The sequence below is a fragment of the Equus przewalskii genome, chromosome 2 (assembly GCF_037783145.1).
Source record: "Equus przewalskii isolate Varuska chromosome 2, EquPr2, whole genome shotgun sequence".
Classification (NCBI taxonomy): domain Eukaryota; kingdom Metazoa; phylum Chordata; class Mammalia; order Perissodactyla; family Equidae; genus Equus; species Equus przewalskii.
This window is the reverse complement of record NC_091832.1, coordinates 108,529,371-108,552,491: the sequence shown is the minus strand read 5'-3', so window position 1 is coordinate 108,552,491 and position 23,121 is coordinate 108,529,371. Positions and strand designations below refer to the sequence as shown.

Below are 23,121 nucleotides of genomic sequence, written 5' to 3'. Positions count from 1 at the left end.
CAGAGTCTGGACAGATTTTGAAGGGACAGTGACTTACTCGTTGATGGGCATGACGTATGAGGTGAGAAGACAGGAGGTGTGAAAGAAAGAGAAGGTCAGGGATGACTCCAAAGTTTTTGTCCTGAGGAACCAGAAGCATGAAGTTGCCATGAAATGAAACGAGAAGGGCTGCAGGGAAGGGGTCTTCAATGGGTACACGTGGGCAGAGATCAGGAATCTGGGAATCTGACTTTGGACACATGGAATTTGGGAAATCTATTAAGCAATCACAAGTGATGTTGAGTAGACAATTCAATATGTGAGTCTGGGCACTGGGTGGAAAGCTGGGCTGGCAATACACATTTGGGGGTTCTTGGCATCTCCACGGTATTTGAAGCCACAAAACTAGACGACAACCACCAAAGGAATCATCGTGGCCAGAGAAGAAAAGACGACTGAGGACTGGGCCCTGTGTCCTCCAACATAAAGAAGTCAGAGGAAATGGGAAACCAGCTAAAGGATTGAGAAGGATGAAAACGAGGAATGTCTGGTGAGCTGGAGGAAGAGAGAGTTTTGGTGGAATGGGGCAGTTGGGGGGGGGGGGTCTGCTTAGAGAGAGTTTAAGAGAGAAAGAAAGGGGGGGACTTGGCAATTATCCTTTCAAGTTTTGCTATGGAGGGGAGCAAAGAATAGAGGGGGGACTGGTATAGGAAGTGGATCAAGAAAACATTTGTATTTTTTCAGATAGGAGAAGGCTTTTTCAAAAAGATGGGAATAATCCTGTAAAAAGAGAAACACCAATAATATGAGAGAACGAGGGGAGACTTATGGTAAGAATACACTGGAGTGGTGCACAGTGGGAGAGGCTGGCTCTCAGCCAGAGCATAGGTCGCTCCTTTATGGCCAGAAGCAGGGGCACATGACACAGGGGCTGGATGTGATGGAGAATCCCTGGAAGCTCTCTTCTGATTGTGCAGTTTTCTCAGAAAGGAGGAAGTAAGAGCAGCTAAAAGAAAGGGATAGGAGAGGAGGCGTCCCAGATCTCAGGAGAGAGTATGAAGCAGTGACTAATTGTAGTAGAAAAGTGAGAGGACTCAGGGGGTACAGGGCGCTGGGAAGTTCGTGGTCCTGAGTTCAAACAGATGCTGCAGCAGGCTGGGAGCCTGTCGGGCCGTGTGCTGCTGTACAAGTGGGCCCAGAATGAGTGGAAGGTTGCACCTAAGAAAGCTGAGTTTCTTCTTTTCATCTTTAATCTATTATTGCCAGATTTTATGTGTTTTATAGGACCAGCTAGAAATAGGAATATTTCTATTATAAATATTTCTATTTATAAATATTTCTATTTATAAATATTTCTATTATAAATATTTTTTCACATAAAATATTCTGGTTTTTACATCATGGCAACTACTTCAAAGAGAAACAAAACAAAATATTGTGTACGACAAATTAACATGACTGCAGGCTGAATCCGGTTTGGGGCTCTGCGGCAGAGGGTCTGAGAGACGGCAGAAAGGTGGTACCAACAACAAGGATAACAATAACAACAGTACGTGCCAATGTGTCAGGCATCACTATAAACATGTCACATCACGTGTAAACTCATTTTAGTCTCACAATCGCGCTAGGAGATTGACACCCTTAGGACCCCATTTTGCAGAGAAGAAAACTGAGACCCCAGGAGGTTAAGTGACTTGCCAAAGGTCAAAAGGTTAGTAAGTGACAAAAGTGGTACCAGACCCTCTCACAATCCTCTACTGTATCCCAGATAAGTTGGGTCCAGGTCATGAAGGCTGTGAATTTTGGATGAGGTGTTAAGCCAGTCCTGTTGCCCATGAGCAATGATGCGACATTTTTTTCAGCAAGGGCAAGATGATCACATAAATACTTGAAGAGAACTAATCTACCCAGAATGTAGCAGACAGCTTCTGGGAGCAGGAAAATATTAGAGACAGGAAGACTGGTCCACTGCCGTAAGATTCCAAGTGAACACTAATACAGGGTAAAACAAGAGTTTGGGGAGCAGGAATAAAAGAAAAAGAAAGTAATAAATGTGAATATGCTTCAACCCCTGTTATTGTTTATTTCATATAACTTAGACAAAATCTTCCTCATTATCATCACACAATTTTATACAGACTGTGAAATAAGAATTTTGGAATATTTTAATTTTTAATTGCACTCAATTTTTACTAGTTAAAATTACCAATAACATATTGAAATCAAGTATTTGTTATCTTTAAATGGTTTTTTTTTTACAGGGAAATATGCATATGAATGAGCTCATGAAGGTGACTAAACAAACTTTTGTTTCAGGAAGATAATGCACACAAAGAATAAAATTTTTAAAAAGCAATTGAGTGTTTTTATATACACAGGTATGCAAAAGTCGGGTACGAGAGATATGGCTATAGTAGATAATTTAACAATCTCAGTAATTAATATTCAAAACTCTTTGAGATGCTTAATAAACAGCACTATGGGATAATCTGAGTGAAAAACATTCAATACATTGTTCATTCAACAAATGTTTATGAAGCTAAGCCCCATACTAGGGGCTTAGAGAGACAAGAAAGTGAAGCCTCTGGTTTCAAGGTCTAGTAGGAAAGAGTGATAATAAAAACAGATAACTGCAACAAATCATGGTAAGTACTACAGAAGAGCAAATCGATTAAGAGGCAGCCATGTGGATCAGTGGTGACTACACAAATGATGAGGTGCTTGAACACGATCTCATAGGATGGGCAGAAGCATAGAACCAAGGGACAAGTTGAGTCCTAAACTAGATCCCGTAGCCCAAGGCAAAGGAGTAATACTTGTAAAGTAGGTGCTTTTCTTTATTGGCTCCACCGCTAGCCAGCTGCGTGGCCATGGACAAGTCACGTAACCTCCCTGGGCCTTAGTGCCCTCATATCTGTAAAGTGGGACAGCTGAGCAAATGAAGGCCAAGGTTCCTTCTGACTCTATATTCTATTTATGTCTGTGAATTTTTGCACGTCTGAGATCCTTGGGCTACATCCTAAACCATGTACTAGTAAGTGTTAGCTAATAAGCCAGGCCAGACAAGGGGCTTCACAGCAAAGCGGTGTGACTGGGCCAACTTCAGGGCTCCATTCCAGGGCAGCTCTCTCTTCTTGCCAGGGGCTGGGCTGCAGGCTAAGGAGAGATGATGATGATCTGGACCCCACCACCTCGCTAGTCCTTCCTTCTCTTCCTACTCCTCCCTTCACAGTCTTTCCTTACATGTACCATAGGATCCAGCAAGTCCACTTCCAGGAACAGACTCAAAGGAATTGAAAGCAGGGACTCAAAAAGATGTTTGTACATTGATGTTCGCTGCAGCCACACAGCTGCTATGGCTATTCACAACAGCCAAAAGGTGGAAACCACACAAATGTCCTTCAATAGACAAATGGATAAACAAAATGTATATACATAAAAGTGAATATTACTCAGCCTTAAAAAAGAATGAAATTCTGATAAATGCTACAACATGGATGAACCTTGAAAATATTATGCTAAGTGAAATAAGCCAGACACAAAAGGACAAATATTGTATGATTCCACTTACATGAGGTGCCCAGAATAGGCAAAGTCATAGACACAGAAATTAGAATAAAGGATACCAGGGACTGGTGGGGTGGAAGACTGGGGAGTTACTGTTTAATGGGGACAGAGTTTCAGTGTAGGATGATCAAAGTGTTCTGGAAATAGACAATAACGAGGGTTGTATAACATCATGAATATAATTAATGCCACTGAACTGTACACTCAAAAATGGTTAAAATGGCAAATTTTACTATACGCGTATTTAATCACAATAAAAAAAATCATCTGTAAGTTCAAAAAGAAAACAAAACAAAACAAAAATCACAAAGAACTCTGCATGTGCTGTTCCTTAACATGCATGCTCTCTCCAGCCGCCATGCTTTCACGTAGTCCACCTCCTCTGCCTGGCAACCCTTTTCCTCTCCCAATCTCCCCACTTCTCCTCTGGTTTACACGTGCTCACTCAAGGCTCGGCTTGGCTGTCCCCACTCCAGCAGGATAGGCTGGGTGAGTTATCTGGTTAGTTACTTCACATTTAGGTTCCCATGGCAATATGCTTTTTATCCTTCTACAACATTTACCACACTGTATTAATATTTAGTTATATTTTTCCCTGCCAGATTGTGTACTCATTTAAAAATAGAAGCTTGTCTTTTATTTCTGAATAGAGGCAGCAGGTGATTGGTTAAGAATATGGGTTCTAGCATCAGAATGCTGGGGTTCAAATTCTAGCTTTGCTTCCTGCTAGCTATGCATCTTGGGTAAGTCACCTAAGCACACTGTCCCTTAGTTTCACACTCTATAAAATGAGGATGATATTAACGCCTATCTCATAAAGTTATAGGGCAGATTAAATGAACTAATCCAGATAAAGTGTTGAGAAGATTGTCTTGATGCATAGCAAGCACTTATAAACATAAACCACAATAGTAATGGGTACTGAATAAGTACTTGCTAAATGCATGCATCAATGAGTGAATGAATGAATGAACAAGTGGGGCCCTGCCCCCAGGTAGCTCACAGTCTCTTGGGAAAGACAGACCCAAACCACAGTAAAATCTAACGGGATGGGGCTATAATGGAAGTGTATGCAAAGCACTGTAGGGGAAGTAATTGGAGATTTCAAAGAAAAAATTTAAGCTGAGTTTGGAAGAACTAAGAATTTCCCAAGTAAATGGGTGACAGTTATATATTCCAAGGACATTTGTTCAGTAAATATGTACTGGGCAACCATTATGTTCTAGATACCAGGTGAGTGTCTAGGAATACAATGGCCAACAAGAAACAGTCCGTAGTCTGTTGCAGAGAAAATAGCACAAAGTGAGAATCAGAGATACGAGGGGAAGGATGAGTGGGAAACCTGAGGCAGACATAAAGGAGGAAAAGGTGGGAGATGAGGCTGTTCAGGAATATTATTTAGGTTGTAAGGAGCCTCAAATACTATTTCATATTTATTTAAAGTACTAAATGAACAAATAAATATTAAAAGCACTTATGTAACACATACTATTAGATTAAAATGAAATTGCCTTTTTTTTTTTTGAGGAAAATTAGCCCTGAGCTAACTACTGCCAGTCCTCTTTTTTGCTGAGGAAGCCTGGCTCTGAGCTAACATCGTGCCCATCTTCCTCTACTTTACACGTGGGATGCCTACTACAGTACAGAACACCAAGCGGTGCCATGTGTGCACCCGGGATCTGAACCGGCGAACCCCAGGCCGCCGAAAAGCAGAACATGCGAACTTAACCGCTGCGCCACCAGGCTGGCCCCGAAATTGCCATTTTTGTGGGTCAACAATGATAGGAAAATGTCAGAAATTTCACGTAGGTCCAACCTACTATACACCAAGTCCTACGTGCTTTACTAATGGGAACTCAACTAACAAGTTTGAATGGATTCTGCAAGTAATAAGGGACAAATTATTTTTAGAATAGGAAGTAATGTAATGTGAATTGTGTTTTAATATTAATATCTAAAACAATAACATCATCTGTAATTTATATTAAACCCTTCTACATGTCAAGCACCCTACATACACATGAGCATACTTACATGAACACACACACACACAGAGTCACCTCTAAGCCTTACCCTGGCCCTGCAGGGCAGGTCTTAATCCTCCCATTTTACAGAGGTGACACTGAGGTTCAAAGGGTGAGATGAGCACAGCTCACACAGGCAGTAAGGAGGGGAGCCTGGATTCCTGTGCGGGGGGGTGTGCAAGGCTCTCAATCAAAGCTCCTTCCGCCTCACTGTGTTGCCTGCTCTATAAGGACAGCACTGAAGGCAGCACAGAGGACGGACTAGAGAGGGCACCCCCAGCTAGAACGTGGCTGGCTTGATAACTGAGATGAGACGCTTGTCCGGGTACCGAAATTATACTTCTAGGATTGAGTACACGAGCCATTAAAACAGTATACTCAGAATCTGAGGCTTCAGATCTCATCAGGCTGTGTTTTAACTTGCCATAAACAATAGAATGATATATTCCCAGAAAGACCAAACCCGCACAAGAACAGATACATTAAACCGACTGCACACACAGAACAGTCAGTGGAGAGAGAGCTCAGCCTTTCCCCATCCCAACTGAAAAGTGGGAAAACAGAACCCAAATGCTAAAGGACTTGATGAAAATAAAAAATAAGATCGCTCCAGCTGGAACCAGGCGTGCTGACTTCTCAGTGTTCAATCCCTACAGCTCTGCTCATGTTGTCCTGCCAGGTCTCCAATGCAGTAAATAAATTAAACCAACGGAGGGCAGGAACTAATAGAAACCCACACGTTAAACGAAAGACTTCTCTTAAACTGATATATTGCACTATATCGCACCAGACACTCTCTAGACTTCTGCAAGCAGAGACTAGAATTCAATTGATAGTATCTTCTCAGTACTTGAGTGATTGACGGTGAACTGGTCCCCACTATCAGCTATAAAGAGGCTCCCCATCATTGATGGTGTTATCGAAGGGGGTTAGTGTATTTGCTTTTAAAAAAAATGGTGGTAAATGTTAAAACCTCAATCAAAAATATTATTGAAAATAAATACCTTGGTCTTGTATCACACAATCTGTAGTGACCAGGGGAGGAACCTGGCCTCTGGTGTTGGTGGCATAAACTTGTCCCCCTCTGGTGGCTCTGTCATTCTCGATCACCTGAATCTGATAAATAAGATATCAAGAGCAAGTTAAAGGAAGCTAAGATTCTTTCCAATATTCTCTCCCTCCCACCCTCTCATTATTCACGCACACAAAAATAGGCATTTTCTAAATGCTTTCAGTTCATTTCAAATCAAATTCTCATGAGAACCAACCATGCCCTCAGTTCCACTGTGGCTTACCTTCACAGTTTTAGATCAGCAGTTTCTAATTCTATCCGGTAATACTCTGAGCTCCAACCCTGACCCTTCAGAGAACTTTATTTTTATTCAGTTTTTTTATTGGGACCATAGATAAGCAATTAAAAAAAAAGATTCTGGTAGGAAAAGAAATTGAAAATAGCTTTATTAAAGAAGATACTTCTTGCAGTTAAAGAAAACTCTAAAAGGCTAAAAACCATAAAATTCAGAGGACCCGACTTACAATATATAACCTAAAAAGCCTTAACTAGTCTCCTCAAATCCCTCTTGATCTTCAATTTGCCTTTCAAGTTTCCCCACCACACTCCTGCTCCTTGAGACACAAGAAACAAACAATATAAAGTGTTCTCACGTGGGTTCTGCCTATGTATAAAATCAGAAGAAACAACAGTCCCTATATTTTGTCATCTAATTTGGAAACATCTTATTCTTTACTAAAATATTTATTGATAAAGAATACAGAGATATGAATTTGTCTTTCTGTTGTAATTGTCCAGGGATGAAAATAATGAGCAAAATCTAGTAGTATGGAGTTAGGAAGAAAACAAGAGGGAATCCTAATAATTATCTTCCTCTTCTTCTTTACCTTCTCCCAGCACTCACTTCTTTCATCACAGGATAAGAGAGACAAGAGACAAGGGGTAAAAAAAAGAAGGGAGCAAAAAGAGGGAAAAGAAGGAGAAATGAGATGGGTGCCAGACTGGAACACACAGCGTTGGAAGATATGCAGTTTTTTATATTCCTAAAGAAATTATTGATAACATGCAAACTGTCTTCCCCAAACTCTGAAATGTTACCTTCTCCTCTTCCTCTCCCATCTCACCCAATCCAGGCCCGAGTTGGCACTGATATCATTGGTTTGATGGCATATCAGAGATAGATTTAGCCTGCCTTTCAATCTACACAATTTCTGTCTCTCTAATTTCATAGGACTTGAATTCTTATTAAATTAAGGATATAGAATATGCTCCAAAAATAACTACTGTTAAGACACAAATGAGACTAAAAGCTACCATGGGCAGAGACAAGAAGCAAACAGAAAAATCAAAACACTATAATTGCTTATAGATTTCAACCACAAGGTTAACCTGGGTCATCCAAAATGGGAGTAGCTTTTATATTATCAACATTAATTATAATCATTTCAACAAATGAAGTGTCAAATACAAAAGAAAGATAAAGCCATGATAATCTAGATATTGAACATAGTTCTTGGTCTTCAACTAGACTATATTTCAAAAAGTTTATTTTTAAATTAGCCATTTGCAACTTACCAAGCACTGCCTCCAAAGAACAGTGTCATACGTGGTAATTACATTTCTAAATTAATCCACATTGTGGCTAGAATACTACAGAAAGAGTAAGAAGTATTATAACAGTTCTAGTAATTTTTAAAAATATATTATAGTTTTTTTTATTTGCCTCAAATGCATGCTCTCAAAAAACATGCTTAGGGATTAAACAACACACAGAAATTTCAATGGAGATTTTGTCTGTGACTTGGTACTTAAAGGGTTTCAATTTGAAGACAGTGACTCTTGAGAATGCCTAAGCTACCTCAAAACGTATAGATTTCTTTTTCCCTCAGAAGATGTGCCAGTAGAATTACTTTCACCATTATCTGCTGTACATAGAGTATTCTCGGTTCATAAAACAGAATCGGGAAAGAGAAAAAAAGAATGATTCTCTTGAGATAAATGAGCAAGAAGAGTAAGGGAGAAATGAGGTAAGAAGGTGTGTGCACATCTAAGGTGGGCTGCTTGAGGCAGAACTGTTCGAACGTTGGGTGGTGAGAGACAGAGGGGACCAGGAAGCGCTCAGCTTCTGCAGATACAGAAAGAGAGTGAGGAAGAGTTTTGATGGAGACACTAGTTTCCTCACCTTCAAAACGTGGACGATACCACCAACAAAAAGGGTTGTTGTCAGCACTTAGCTCGGACTGGCAGGTAACAGGAGTTCAATAAGCATGACTTTACATCTTTCTTTCCAGAAAGAAGAATTTATTTAGTTAGCACAAGCATGTTGCTTGGGTAATAGGAACATAAACGGGTACCAACTGGCATTGCTATTTCATTACTTTTATGACAAAAAATAATACTAGACTGATTTGTATGTATGTATTTTAAGGGTCTTGGATGAATTACAGAAATACTGCTTATTGCTTTTGCTGTTAACACTCATTCATTCATTGAACAAAGATGTGAATGCATACTATGTACCAGGCCCTGTTCTAGGAGCTGGAGACACAGAAGTGAACATAACCAAGTTCTCAGCCTCGTGGAGCTGACACTGTAGTACGGAAGACAGGCAATAAATAAACAAATGTACAAGTCAGATACATGCTATGTCAGGGAGTAATCAGTGCTGTGAGTATGGAGTGATATGGATACGGCCGCCAAGGAGATTGGGGATGAGCAATGAAGACACGAAGGAAATGAAGAAATGAGCCATGCCCTGCATACAGCCAGGGGAAGAGATTCTAGGCAGAAGAAAGATCAAGTGCAAAGACCCTGAGGCAGGAGTATGCTTGGCATGTTTGAGGAATAACAAGGAGGCTAGTGTGGCTGAAGTGATGGAGAAGACGGGTAAGAGACCAGGTCAGAGAAGTTTGTGTGTGCGCAGCAGGAGGCATGGGGGAGCCAGGGGTGGCAGATACGCAGGGTCTTGCAGCCCACTGTAAGAACTTTGGTTTTTAACTCCAGGACTACTGGAGGGTTTTGTTCTGAGCCATGACATGATCTGACTGAGAATTTCAGTGGATCATCCTGGCTGTTGTGTGCAGACAGGAAGGGCAGGCAGACCAGTCAGGAGACCCTTACAACAATCCGGGTGGATAGATAGTAAAGGCTTGGATCAGGACGAACTCATAGAGCAGGACCAGGACCAACAGAATGAGCTAAAGGACCAAACGTGAGATGTGCAAGAAAGAGAGAAGCAAGGAAGACTCCAAGTTGTTTGGGCTGAGGGACTGGAAGAATGGGGCTGGAATCTGGATTTCAGGGAAAACGTCTTGATGAGGAACATCTGCATTCTCATTTAAAGCCATGAGAATGGATGGGATCACTTAAAGCAACACTTCCTAGTGAGCCTAAGAATCATCCAGAGAGCTCGTTAAAACACAGAGTCCAGGGCCCTACCCTAGAGATTCTGACTCATAGGTCTGGGGTGGAGCCTGAGAACAAGAATTTCTAATAAGCTGCCAGCTGATGTTGATGGTGCCTTCCTGGGAGCACACTCTGAGTACTGTTGACCTAGAGAGTAAATGTGGATGGAGAGGGGGACAGGTCCAAAGATTAAGCTTTGGGACACTTTTAACACTAGGAAGTCAGAGAGGTGAGGTAAAGCCAACAAAGGAAACAAGAAAGAGCCACCAGTGAGGTAAGCAGAGATGTAAATGAGTGGTGGTGTCTCAGAAACCAGACGAAAAAGTGTTTCAAGGAGGATGGAATGAACAGATGTGTCAAATCGCTGCTGCTGTGTCGAGACACATGAGATCTGAGAATTGACCACTAGATTTGGTAATCGGAGGTCACTGGAAACCGGGACAAGCATGGTATTGGTGGGGTCGTGGTGACAAGATCTAAACTGAAATAGGTTCAGGAGGGAAATGGAGGAGATGAGCTGAAGACACTTGGTATAGGCAACTCTTTCGGTGATTTCTTGCTATAAAAGATAGCCAATAAATGGGGAGGAAACTGGATAGAGATTTCAAGAAGGGCCAAGGGAGGCTTCTTTGATTAACAATGAGAGGTGCTGAAGGATGTTTATATTCTGATGAGAATGATTTAGCAGAGAAAACTTGAAGTTTATCTTCAAATAAGTATAGATGATGCAGGAGACAGGGGATGTGTGGTTAATTTTATGTGTCAACTTGGCTAGGCCATGGTACCTAGCCTTGGTGGAATAACACCTAGTTTTTGGTCGAATAATAGTCTAGATGTTGCTGGGAAGGTATTTTTAAAAATGTGATTAACACTTGATCAGTCGAGTTTGAGTAAAGCAGATTACCCTCCACAATGTGGGTGGGCCTCATCCAATCATTTGAAGCCCTTAAGAGAAAAAGACTGAGGGACCCTGGAGGAAGAGGGTGTTCAGATGCCTTTGAACTTGAGCTGCAAAATGAACTCTTTTCCATGTCTCTAGCCTGCTGGCCTGCCCTGCAGATTTCAGACTTGCCAGTCCCCACAACTGAGTGAGCCAATTCCTTAAGATATCTCTTTCTATATAGATATACATCCTACTGGTTCTGTTTCCTTGGAGAACTTTGACTAATATAGGGGGACATTTGCTGGAGAGTCGTTCTTAGGAGGCCATAAGGACGGGATCTGGGGTACAAGCTTTTAAAAACTCCACCAGTGATTCTTTCGAGCAGCCAGGTTTTAGAATCACATGACTACAAGTTCACCTTAGTTTAGTGGTCATGAACTGGAAATGAGACTAGTCAGCATGGTGTGCATTTTCTCAAGTCACATTCAGCATTTGAGGTGTAGGCATGGAATAAATGTACAGCCGGTTTAACAACAAATGGGATTCTTCTAGACGAATTCAGTAGAGGGAGAGGGGCAAGGAAGTTTGAGAGTAGAGGATGTAAGAGACATTTATCATCATGGATCACATAATCTAAGCTGCATAAGAGAACTGAAAAGATGAAGGCAATGTGAGTCAGAGATAAAGTGGTAGGTTGTAAGTCTTGGTGGGTGAATTATTGTTGGAGTTTGAGTCCTAAAGGGAATGAGCTAAAGAGACAGGAGGCAGTGGTTGGAGAACAGGATGCTTTCAACCAAGATTTTGAAGGTGTACCATAATTGGTAATGACAGGATCTATGGTAGGACTATGGACAACTAAGGTGGGGTAAATGAAAAGCACATTGGAAGCAAAGATCAAGAATTGAGAGGCAGGGAATGAAAGCTTTTATGGATGGAGAGTAAAATAGCCAATAATTGTAACAGAAATAGTACTGGAGAGATTAACAGTGAACTTGGAGCTAAAAACTTCAGAGAATGATGCAGAATGACCCAGAGAGTCTGCTGATGCTATACACAAGCCGAGAAACAAGAAATAAAAATGAACTCAATGTGCCACAATACAATCATGTGCCACATAATGACATTTTGCTCGACAGACCACATATATGAGATTAGTACCATACAGCCTAGGTGTGTAGTAGGCTATACCATCTAGGTTTGCGTTAAGTGCATTCTATGATGTTTGCACAACGATGAAATCGCCTAACGACCCATTCTCAGAACATATCCCCATCACTAAATGACACATCACTGTATACGATATTTCTTTACCTAGAACAATGAAATAATATTAAACCATGAAAGTAACGGCTGGTAACATGATTATCAATCAAGGCACTAAGAGTTATTAAAACTTAATTTCTAACATGTTATAGAATGAGACTTTATCACAAATCTTCAAGTTTATATTCAAATAAATATAGAATAAGTGGTAAATTACAAAAATAGCCAAAATCCTCCACCCCTCCTTGTATCTGTGCCCCTTCTAAGCACTTTGCAGCTCCTCCCATCGAGAGGCAGAATATATTTTTCTACCCCTTGACTCTGGGGTGGTCTTGTGACTTGCTTTGGCTATGAAAATGTCATGGAAGTGGCAATGTGCCAGTTCCAAAACAAGACCTCAACAGGCCTTGCATATTCCTCCTGTCCCTTTTGGATATCTTCCATTGCCAAGTGAACAAACCCAGGCTAGCCTGCTTGGTGACATAGCTCAATCATCTCCAACTAACAGATGGGTCCCAAATACCAGACACATGAACAACACTATCTGTAGTGGGCTCAACTGTGGTCCCCCAACCCCTGAAAATATATCCATGTCCTAATCTTGGAAACCTGTGACTCTCACCTCATACAGCAAAAGAATTGATTAAATTAAGGATCTTGAGAGAAGGTGCTTATCTTGAATTACCTGGGTGGGGCCTAGATGGAATCACCAGTAACTTTATAAAAGTGAGGCAGAGGGAGTTTTGAGACGGATGTCCAGAGAAGACACAGAGAAGAGGAAGAGGCAATGTGATGACAGAGGCAGAGATGGGAATGATGTGGCCACAAGCCAAGGAATGCTTGGAGCCCCCAGAAGCTAGAAGAGAAAGGAATGGATTCTCCCACAGAGCCTCTAGAGGGAGCACAGCCCTGCCAACTCACTGATTTCAGACTTCCAGCCTCTAGACCTGTAAGAGAATCAGCTTCGTTGTTTTAAGTCACCCAGTTTGTGGTAATTTGTTACAGCAGCCACAGCGAACTCATACACCATCCTAGACCACTCAGCCTCCAGCTAAAACTCCAGCTGATGGCAGACGCATCAGCAAGCCTGGCCCATATCGGTTGAGCCTGGCCTAGATTAGGAGAACCGCCCAGGGAACCTACTAACACAGGAGCCCTAATAAATAGCGGTTGTAAGTTACTAAGTTTGGTGGTGGTTTGTTACACAGCAAGGGTTAGCTAATGCAGCCGCTCTTTGTGCTCCTCAGTCTATCTAACTTTTTCTACTCATGTTGATAGAACGACTTCAAAGACCAAAGTTAACTGTGTCAATTTCATGATTATTCCAAAAGTACTCAACATCCTGCTCATTGCCACAAGACCTGAAGTTTCTCCTGAAGGAGGACTATACATCCCTGTCCCATTGACATCAGGCTTTGTCATAGGACTTGTTTTGGCCAAGGGCACATGAGTGGCTGTGACATGCACCATAGCTGAGTGGAAACTTTACCAGCTATTGCACCTTTCGGTCAGTTCTCTTCTTTTTTCCCCTTTCTCATGAGAATAACATGACCCCATTATGGAGTGCCCCTTCACCCAGGACTCTGGAATGACAAGGGCACGTAGAGCTGTACTTAAAGCCAAATTGCAACTGCTGCAGCCTACATGTAACCTAAGAGATAAATAAATCTTTGTGGCCGTGAGTAAAGCTGGGGACTGTTATGCAGAATAAGCTAATAAAAGCTGATGGATACAGTTACTAAAGAGTAATCCTCCAAAGAAAGTTCCTTGGGTGCAGATGAATTAAGTTATAGCTCTAATTTTATATAAAACAATTTTTTGCTTTTTTAATATGCAAAATGTAAAATGCTTTGTACTTTCACTCTCTATGGGCCTCTTACCCTTATTGAAAAAGGTCCTTTAGTTATTTAAAATAGCATGTTTACATACTCTTCCTACGAACTACTCATTTAAACATCAATAAATACTGCCAATATAATCATCAATAGATACTACCAAGTTTATATGATACCAAAAAAAATAGACATAGGCTGTTTCTCTCATGGAGACCCCAGCAGGCCCTAACCCATCCTCCCTGCCACCACAAGACACAGACAGAAGGAAGCCTTCTCTATGTGACGGGTGTTGTGCTTCAACAATAAAGGACAGGAGAGATGCTTACACACTGAAGAGTTTCTGAGAACAATGAATGAAGAATGGTCCTTTATGAGGGAGACTGAGAGAGTGAGAAGAGCACTTACTGGACTGGGGATAGAGTCAGGATCCAGCTTCTTCTGGGGCTGGGGTGGACCGGCCATCTGTGCAGGACCTCCGGGGAAGCCCCCTGGGTAGGAAAGCTGTGCGCCTGCCATCTGGGGGCCATAGTTGGCTGCGTGGAAAAAATTTAAAAAGAAATGACCATAACCTCCAACCCCAGATGTAGGACTCACTGATATCATCATGCTGTTCAGTCAAGCACGCTACATTTCTGATCTCTTTAAATAAGGCAAGGTATTAGGTGTGAACATCTATGATTCCCCTTTTCTTTGCACTTGCCACACTATTCAAAAACTATCCTTCCTTAAAAGTAAGTGACAGATGCCTAGTAATATAGGAACAAAGCTGATTTCCAGTGAAGTATACTCCTAGGAAACCCACACCTGCCTCTGAGTCCTGCCCGCCTTACCCTGCTGTGGAGGATATCCAGCGCCCAGGTTCTGTCCTGGAAGAGGCGGGGGCTGGTACTGGGCATTCGGAGGAGCAGGCCCGGGGAGCCCGTCCTGCCTGTGCGTTGACGGAGGCAAGGGGGAGGCGCCAGGGCCGTTGAGTGCGGTGGGCGGTGGTGGGAGAACCTGAGATCCAGGCTGCAAAACGGATGGCTGTGGAGGTCGTGGAGGACCCTGGAACGATGGTGCTGACAGAGGGCCTGGGGGCCCCTGGCTGGGGGGAGCCATGCCTGGACCTGTGCGAGAAAGAAGACCAGCCCACCTAAACACCACATTTCTCAACTCTCCAACTTCTACAAAGTACACAACAGGGACGCTCGCTTTCCGGATACGACGCAAGAAGGAGCAAGAAGGCACCCTTACAAACTGCTTTTTTTGCCATGAGATCACAAATGCTATTTGGGGCATTTTAACTGGACAATTTAAAAAGAGTAAAAGCAATATTTACAATTATAGGGAGAAAATTAGTAGGATAAATTTTAACTCAGTTGTATTAACTTTACATGATTACATGCTATTAATTAAGGAATTGTAACTGGAACAATGGAAAATCATATAGAAGAATATTTTATTGCATAACAAGCATCATTCAGATAACTTACACATTCAATAAATTATTTGCAGATACAGTCCATAAATGTACAAGGATTTTGGAACTAGGTACAAATAACCAGGGAGAAGGGATGGACCTCTAACATGCTTTCCAATCATCATGGAAATAGTTGTAAAACCAGATTATTTTTTCCTTACTCATTACATGAAATTACGTGGCTGCTTGGAGACATATCCATTTTGAAATCAGTAAAAGACAGAGAATATTCTGGGGATTTTTCACTGATACTTCTAAAAAACTAACTTTCAGTAATGGAAACATTGTTCATCAAGACAAATGGCTGACTACACTGTTCCTTCGGTGGAGGTTCCTATGGCTTCTGTATCACACAGCCTTTCTATTGATGTCAATCTCAGCACCGTAACTCTTTTCCCCTCCTGTTATTCTTTCTGCCTCAGGACATCTGAGCTTCCATTCTTCCCATGATCTAAAGACAGAATTACACTGCGCTGTGAAACAATGAGTATCATATTTTTATTTTAGGGCCCCATCATAAACAACACAAGGTTAAAACTACCCTCATATTTCTTAAAATAATTTAACTGTTCTAATGTTTATTTGTGAAGTCAGCATTTTTTTGTTTTTTACTGTTCTAGTATTGACTGTAAGGTATTCTGAGAGTCCTTCAATTAACCTGAAGTAAATGGCAGCATGATCAGGAAAAACAATTAATTACAGCCATACATAATACAGATGATTTATATAAAAATGTCCAAAAAACTATTTCAATGTCGTGTGCCAGAGTTACATGTATTTTGAAAATGAAGAAAACCTTTCTCATTAAGAATATTCATGACACAAGGCAGTCAATGAACACTAATAATGAGACTGTTACCATAGCTGTTGACGTGCATAGCATTGAGCTGACTGCCCAGCTGGGTGATGGATGAAGTGGACACAGGACTTGGGTAAGACGATTGTGTAGAGGGTGAATACGGTGCGTAGGAGGGTGCCGCACTGTGGGCAGGTGGAGGACCTGGAAATCTAAGAGAGAAAAAGCTGGTTAAATAATATCATAGAGTTTGATATGCAAATAACATACAACAAATGTCAGCCACTCGTAAGATTAAATAAGTCCATCTAGTGGGCACCAGGCAAATGACTGCTATCATATGCTAAGTCTTTAATTAATGTGGATGTGAGCTCTAAATGAACCATGTAGCATCATCCCTATCTATGCTCACAGGCTGAACATGTCAAGATACTTAGAGAAAAAAAAAATTCCTAGTGTAAACACAGAGCCAGCTTTGGAAATCAATTTGAGAAGCTGAGCCCACCACAGAGTTAATGATCAATAGAACAGAAACCAAGAAAATTCAAATGGTTGGTGGTTGTAGCTTTATGACTATTCTCCTTATAGCCTACCCAGCCTTTGAAAACAAAATTTCACTTGCACTATAACTTCAGTGAGCAGGACACTGCCTACGAAATAGTACTTGAAAAGGAGCAACCAAGTAAAAAGTTTTGAAATTGCTCATTTTCTTCAATCTAATAATTTCGTCATGTTTTACCTTTGACGTATTTTGAACTTATTGTATGTTTATTTTTCCTTGTTTTCCATGAAGCAGTGACCACCATCTGATGAGCATTCCTATTATGGTTAATCTGCCAAATGAGGGTAAAGTTTTCCCTTAAGAGTCACATTATGACTTCTTATCAATTTTAAATTTTACATAAAAATTAAATTTTCCCAGCCGGACACCCTGATTTCAATTTCTCTGTAAACTGGAAATGATTTTCCCAGTGGCCCACACTCTTGTCTTCCATCCTTCACTGCCACAGAGAGGTCAGGAGCAGAGCCTGAGAGGCCAGGGGCCTCCTAAAGTCCCACAACTCATTTGTGACAAAACTGGAACCAGCCTTTCCCCAGGTCTTAATTGAGTACACTTTCCAAAACATCACACTAATATTCTCTTGTCATTTTTCTCTATAGATCTTAAGTTGAATAGTTACTATAAACAAAACTTAAAATTTATCTTCAAACCATTACTCTGTATGGTATTAAGCATATTTCAGAATGATGATATCCTAAACTTTGAGTTAAACGGATGAATGACCAAAACGCTTTTTCTATGTAAGTGTATAAGCTATCCTATGGCAGAAACTTGGTTTTAAAGGGTTATAAAGTTAGAATGGATAGTGTTTTAACTCAAAAAATATTGCTAAGCAAAGCTGTCAATTTTTTCTCCTGTCAAAAATGGAAAAAAGACCAATGCAGTTAGACTGAGCATCCTTTGATTTAAATAATTTTGGGGGAGAAAAACTGAATAAAGACAGAAAATTATAAAAGTCAACTTTTGGGGCTGGCCCAGTGGTGTAGTGGTTCAGTCTGTGCACTCTGCTTCGGCAGCCTGGGGCTCAGCAGTTCAGACCCTGGGCGCAGACCTACACACCATTCATCAAGCCATGCTGAGGTGGCTTCCACATAGAAGAACTAGAATGACTACAACTAAGATATACAGCTATGTACTGGCTGGGGCTGGCCCCGTGGCACAGCGGTTAAGTTCGGACATTCTGTTTCAGCATCCCAGGGTTCGTTGGTTTGGATTCCGGGTGCGGACATGGCACCGCTTGGCAAGTCATGCTGTGGTAGGCATCCCACATATAAAGTAGAGGAAGATGGGCATGGATGTGAGCTCAGGGCCAGTCTTCCTCAGCAAAAAGAGGAGGATTGGCAGCAGATCTTAGCTCAGGGCTAATCTTCCTCAAAAAAAAAAAACAAAAAACAAAACAAAACAAAAAACTATGTACTGAGACTTTGGGGAGAATAAGAAAAAGAGGAAGATTGGCAGCACATGTTCGCTCAGGGCCAATCTTCCACACCAAAACAACAAAACAAGTTAACTTCCACGGTAAAAGGTTTCTTTATATCTCTAATCTATTAATGACACTTAGGGGTGAAAAAGGTGGGGCAAAATATAACTCTAGGCTTACTTGACACATTTAAAATAGATTGTGCTCACTTAGAAATGATTTCAAGAATTGTGTTAAATATATGCTTTGTAAACCCATTGTTTCATAAAAAGATATTTCTTTTTTTCAAGAAATGATACTTTTTGTCTTTTTAAAAAACTCAGTCATGGGGGGTAGATATATGGAATAATTCCACACAGGCAGACTGTACATGCTCTGTAAGAATATATTTGTGGTGCAGCGTGAAACACGGTTACAGGGTTTGGATCTGATGAGCAGGAACTGGAAATGACTGGTTAAATGGGGGGAGGCGTGTTATTCAATTGTTTGAGTTAAAAATTCCCAAAAAGATGTTCATAGATATTTCACAAATGTTAATACTATTTTTAAAATATAAAATTGTATGAATTATTTATTACATAGTATAAATAGGATGAAATATGTTTCAAATACAAGTAGCCTCAAGTATCATTTTTTTAACTTCACAAAAGGTTAAAGATTTAAAATATATAATGAGAGAATGTACAATCATTAGCCATTACTCTTTGACTCATAAATGCCTACTTCTCATTCATTGCTTAATATATGTCCTGGGGTTAGGCTTCAGAAAGTCACAAATAAATTTTTCTTTTTTCTGACCAACTTAAATGTTGTCAATCAGACTTGAATTTTAAAAGCAATTTTATCAACTTAAAAATAAAATGGTATTAAAGGGCTAACACAAACTCTCATACCCATAAGGGAAAACAGATTAACAGAACATTTTAAACATACAAAGGGGTTTAATATTTTTCAATTTCATGACTTTACTAAATTAGTTTATCCAAGGTCATACAGCCTGTGAGTGTCGGAGCTTAGGTAAGAATCCAGGTCCTAGGACCTCCTGGCCTGGAGACCAGGTGTGTGACCACGGGCAAGCCACCGAACCTCCACAGCTCTCAGCTTTCAAACAGTAAAAATGAGCCAAAGGAATGGACCGATCCCTTTCTCTGCTATAAATATAACGTGGTTAAAATTAGGAATCATATAGACAAATATTTCTTATGTTGATTACCTCATTTAACCTGTTTCTGGGCCGAGAAGCACTCAATTGTATATTTTAATTTACTGCTTCACTGAATGTCAGAAAAGGGCAGATTCACCATCAAAAAGAACAGTCAATAAAGAATTACTACCAGAGGACTAATAAAACATGAAAATTGAGCCTCAGTTTAATCCTAACCCTCTGCAGAGCTGACTCAGTTGTCTGTGGCCTGCTCAACCTCAAACACTTCTCGTTTCAAGTTTGCCACAAACTGCTCAAGAAGTGGGCTGCATGCTGAAGTTTGTTAGAATGTGCAGATAAGGTGCCAAAATATTCAAGAGCTGATTGAAACAAAATCTGGATTTTTAAATACAAAGTCCAAAGAGAAAACAAAAGCTGTGCCAAACCATATCACTGCTTTCCACAAACAAAAAGTTAGAGAAAACAACTACTTCTCTTATTTTTCTTGCTCCCTCCTTTTCCATTACAACCAATTTCTTACCCAGGAGATCACACCCATCAGCCTGATTTCAGGAAGATGAGTCTACTATTAGCCCCCAATTCATCATTTCTCAGTCAAAATAGGTTGCTTACAATTGACTAAATGACTTTTCCTCTTATAATTAAAAAATGGATTTTTAAGTTGTACATTTTATTTAGTAGTTACCCAGCCAGTAACCCTCTGAAGATAACTTTCATACCATTTATGAGTTTAACGTAAACTTAATATAAATATATTAAACTAAATGTAAGTTTAAATAAAAGTTTAAGTAAAGTTTAACAAAGTTTGATCTTGCCTCAGCCAAGATCAAAAGGACACATGACTAGGATTGATTTTTAAATTTTTTTTTTTTTTTGAGGAAGATTAGCCCTGAGCTAACATCTGCTGCCAATCCTCCTCTTTTTGCTGAGGAAGCCTGGCCCTGAGCTAACATCCGTGCCCATCTTCCTCTACTTTATATGTGGGACGCCTGCCACAGCATGGCTTGCCAAGTGGTGCCATGTCTGCACCTGGGATCCGAACCAGTGAACCCCAGGCCGCCGAAGCAGAACGTGTGAACTTAACCACTGCGCCACCAGGCTGGCCCCTGAATTTTAAATTTTATGAAACATTACCTTTGAAATAATAACATTTTAAAAATAAAAATTATACATTTTAAATTTAAGTCAATATAATGACTCCAAATCATATCTTGTTTTCATTCAACAGTTTAGATCCAGTAAAAATTAAGAGACTTCTTTGATGAGTCTCCTAAGCACAGACAACTCCAGTGAAGTGCCATAATCATCAAAGAAAGGGCGTGTGGGCCATCTGTGCTCTCTGACAACCCTGGCATCAGACGGGTATGATTTCACCTGTCTAATCACGGTGCCCTTTGCCCTTGCATTGAACTATATACACAGAAGTACGTGCCAGGAGGGCAAGGCAGCACAGCAATCTGAATACTAGACTTTTCCCTGACTTTTCCGTTTTTTAACCCCATTTCCAACCTTCAATTCATGGTTCAAGTTGACTCAAGTGAATAGTGGAGGAGAGGGGGAAAAATCTGTCAGTGTTTCCCTGGAAATCACACTAAAAGCAGATTCCTAAATTGAGCTGCCATGAGGAGCTGGTAGGTAGGACAAGCTACAGACACCAGACTTTCTATATCCAGTGGAAACGGCATTGATAACAGCTAACACGGACTGAGCCCTTCACGGGTGCTGTGCACTGTGCAAGGTTCTGTGCACGTCTTGATCATCAACATCCTCATAACCACATTATTATTGTTACACTCGTGAGGAGGAAACCAAGACACATGGAGGTGACTTGTTCAGCTAGCGACTGCCTGAGCCAAGAGTAGCAAAGCTGTCCTGACTCCACAGTCTGCGCTCTTCTTCAGACGCTGTGCTGAGCTCACAACCACACAGCCAGGGTCTGTCTGATGGCAAAGTCTGTGATCTGTTTACTCCTAAGCAGCCTAACTCGAGTGAAACAAATGGAAAGAACCAAAAAGATCAATCCAATCTAGGCTAATACCAGTGACCAAAGCTTTTCTCAACTTCAAAGCAGCTGTTCAATCTTTGCATTTCTTCTGAATAAAAATCTGAGATGCTTGGCAGTTCACAACAATGAACTTTTCCAGATCTTCTTCCCTCTACTCTGGACTGAGAATTCCATTTGCTCATTTTACAGGTGAGGGAAATGAGGCCCAGAGGCCCAGGAACGTCACCAGCATCACACAGCTGGTTAATTGCTGGAACCAGAAGAGGCTTCTTGGTTCTCAGTCTGTCTGCTCTCCCCTTGAGCCCCACCACCACACCTGTGAGATTTGGGGCAGGGGGTCAGGTCCCCAAGCAGGCCTTTGACTTCTGGCTCCTTGCTCAAACCACAGTCACACATTGACCAAATTACTTAGATTCATCCTCTGTTGCCTACATTAGCCTTCACTCTGCATTTCACAGCTACCATTTCAATGGCAAATGTTATCACAACAAACAAGAGCCAGGATACATCGACCTCACAGATGCCCTGTGAGAGAATCAACTGGCTGATTTAAAAAGTTCCAGAGGGAGTTTTCCCACTCTTAGGGACTATAGGCTCCTTGAAAAAGCAACTAAATGGCTTTACCATTAGAGGGGTCCAGATTCACACTGGGAAGTTACTCCTCCCCCAACTACAACCCTGCAGCCTAACAACCAACCAGGGAAAGGAAGCTGGGGAACAAAGCCTCTGGGCACTCCTTGGAGAACCTCCCAAGTAAACACCGTCTACAGCCTGGCACTGGGATTCTCAGCAACACCTCCCAGGACAAGCAACAATGGGATCTCCAACAGGGAAGGTATGATGCTGGCTTCTTCCCAGGGGACAGTGCCGAGTGGCTTGCAGGGCTCCAACTTTTCCCTTCCTTAATTTCTTATAAACACAAACCAAAGATCTATTTCCTGTGTCTTTTTTAACTATCATCTTGCCTCTTAAGAGTCTCTCACTGGCATCTGTGTGCCTTCCACATCAAATCTACAGTTTACCACTGGCCACAACCTCATATCATTTTTAAAATATTTTTATTAAGCACCTACTGGCATTGAGCCACTTCTGACTTCAGTTCTCTGAAGGATTCAAGAGAATAGGTGATTTAAAATTTTACTGAGGATCACAGGCCATAGACAATGGAAGGAATTAGAAATTAATACAAAATTCTAAAATAAGATGAATATAACCCAAAACTAAAATGTGTAGCATTGATAAGAGTAATTTTTTATGTTATTTTTTAACATCTGGTATTGGTTTTTTTTCTCACTCCTAACTTTTCTAAATCCTTTGTTTCCTGGGGCAGTTTTCTAGTAGATCCTTCCAAGGATGTGAGCGGTATCACGAGGTCAAACTGTCAATCAGTAAACACGCAAGTTTGGCAGAGACACGTGAGACATTTTTAGTAGAATCTACAAATGAAGGTTGGAAGCTACCCAGCTCACCTTTGGGGAGGATGACCTTGGGCATGAGCTCCATTCTGGCCAAACTGATGAGGTCCAGGAGGTGGAGGACCCTGAGGCATCATGCCCCCAGGAGCGGCAGCCCCCAAAGGCCCTGCTGGCTTCATCATACCTGCAACGGAAAGCCGAGAATTTAGAAGAGTATGAACGTGCAAGAGCGGATGCAGAGACATCAGGTGAAAATGTAGTCTAGGAGTGGGAGGCAGGGAAAAATGGGTGAGGACGAGTTCTCCTTTTTTTTTTCCTCCCCAAAGTCCCA

The 23,121-nt window shown here is 41.2% G+C and overlaps 1 protein-coding gene across 5 annotated transcripts in view; it reads right to left on the bottom strand.

Annotated features, from left to right (window-relative positions):
• SEC24D (SEC24 homolog D, COPII coat complex component) overlaps positions 1 to 23,121 on the bottom strand; it is a 102,003-nt gene that overhangs the window by 66,690 nt on the left and 12,192 nt on the right. For all 5 annotated transcript variants that reach the window (XR_011537243.1, XM_070609232.1, XM_008534525.2 and 2 more), the window contains 5 exons: positions 22,845 to 22,974; positions 16,287 to 16,435; positions 14,799 to 15,074; positions 14,374 to 14,501; positions 6,575 to 6,686 (listed from right to left, as the gene is read on the bottom strand). Coding sequence is in view for 4 of the 5 variants with exons in the window: in XM_070609232.1 (XP_070465333.1) it covers positions 6,575 to 6,686; positions 14,374 to 14,501; positions 14,799 to 15,074; positions 16,287 to 16,435; positions 22,845 to 22,974 (795 nt within the window). In the remaining variant the exon portion in view is untranslated. The remainder of the gene's footprint in view (positions 1 to 6,574; positions 6,687 to 14,373; positions 14,502 to 14,798; positions 15,075 to 16,286; positions 16,436 to 22,844; positions 22,975 to 23,121) is intronic.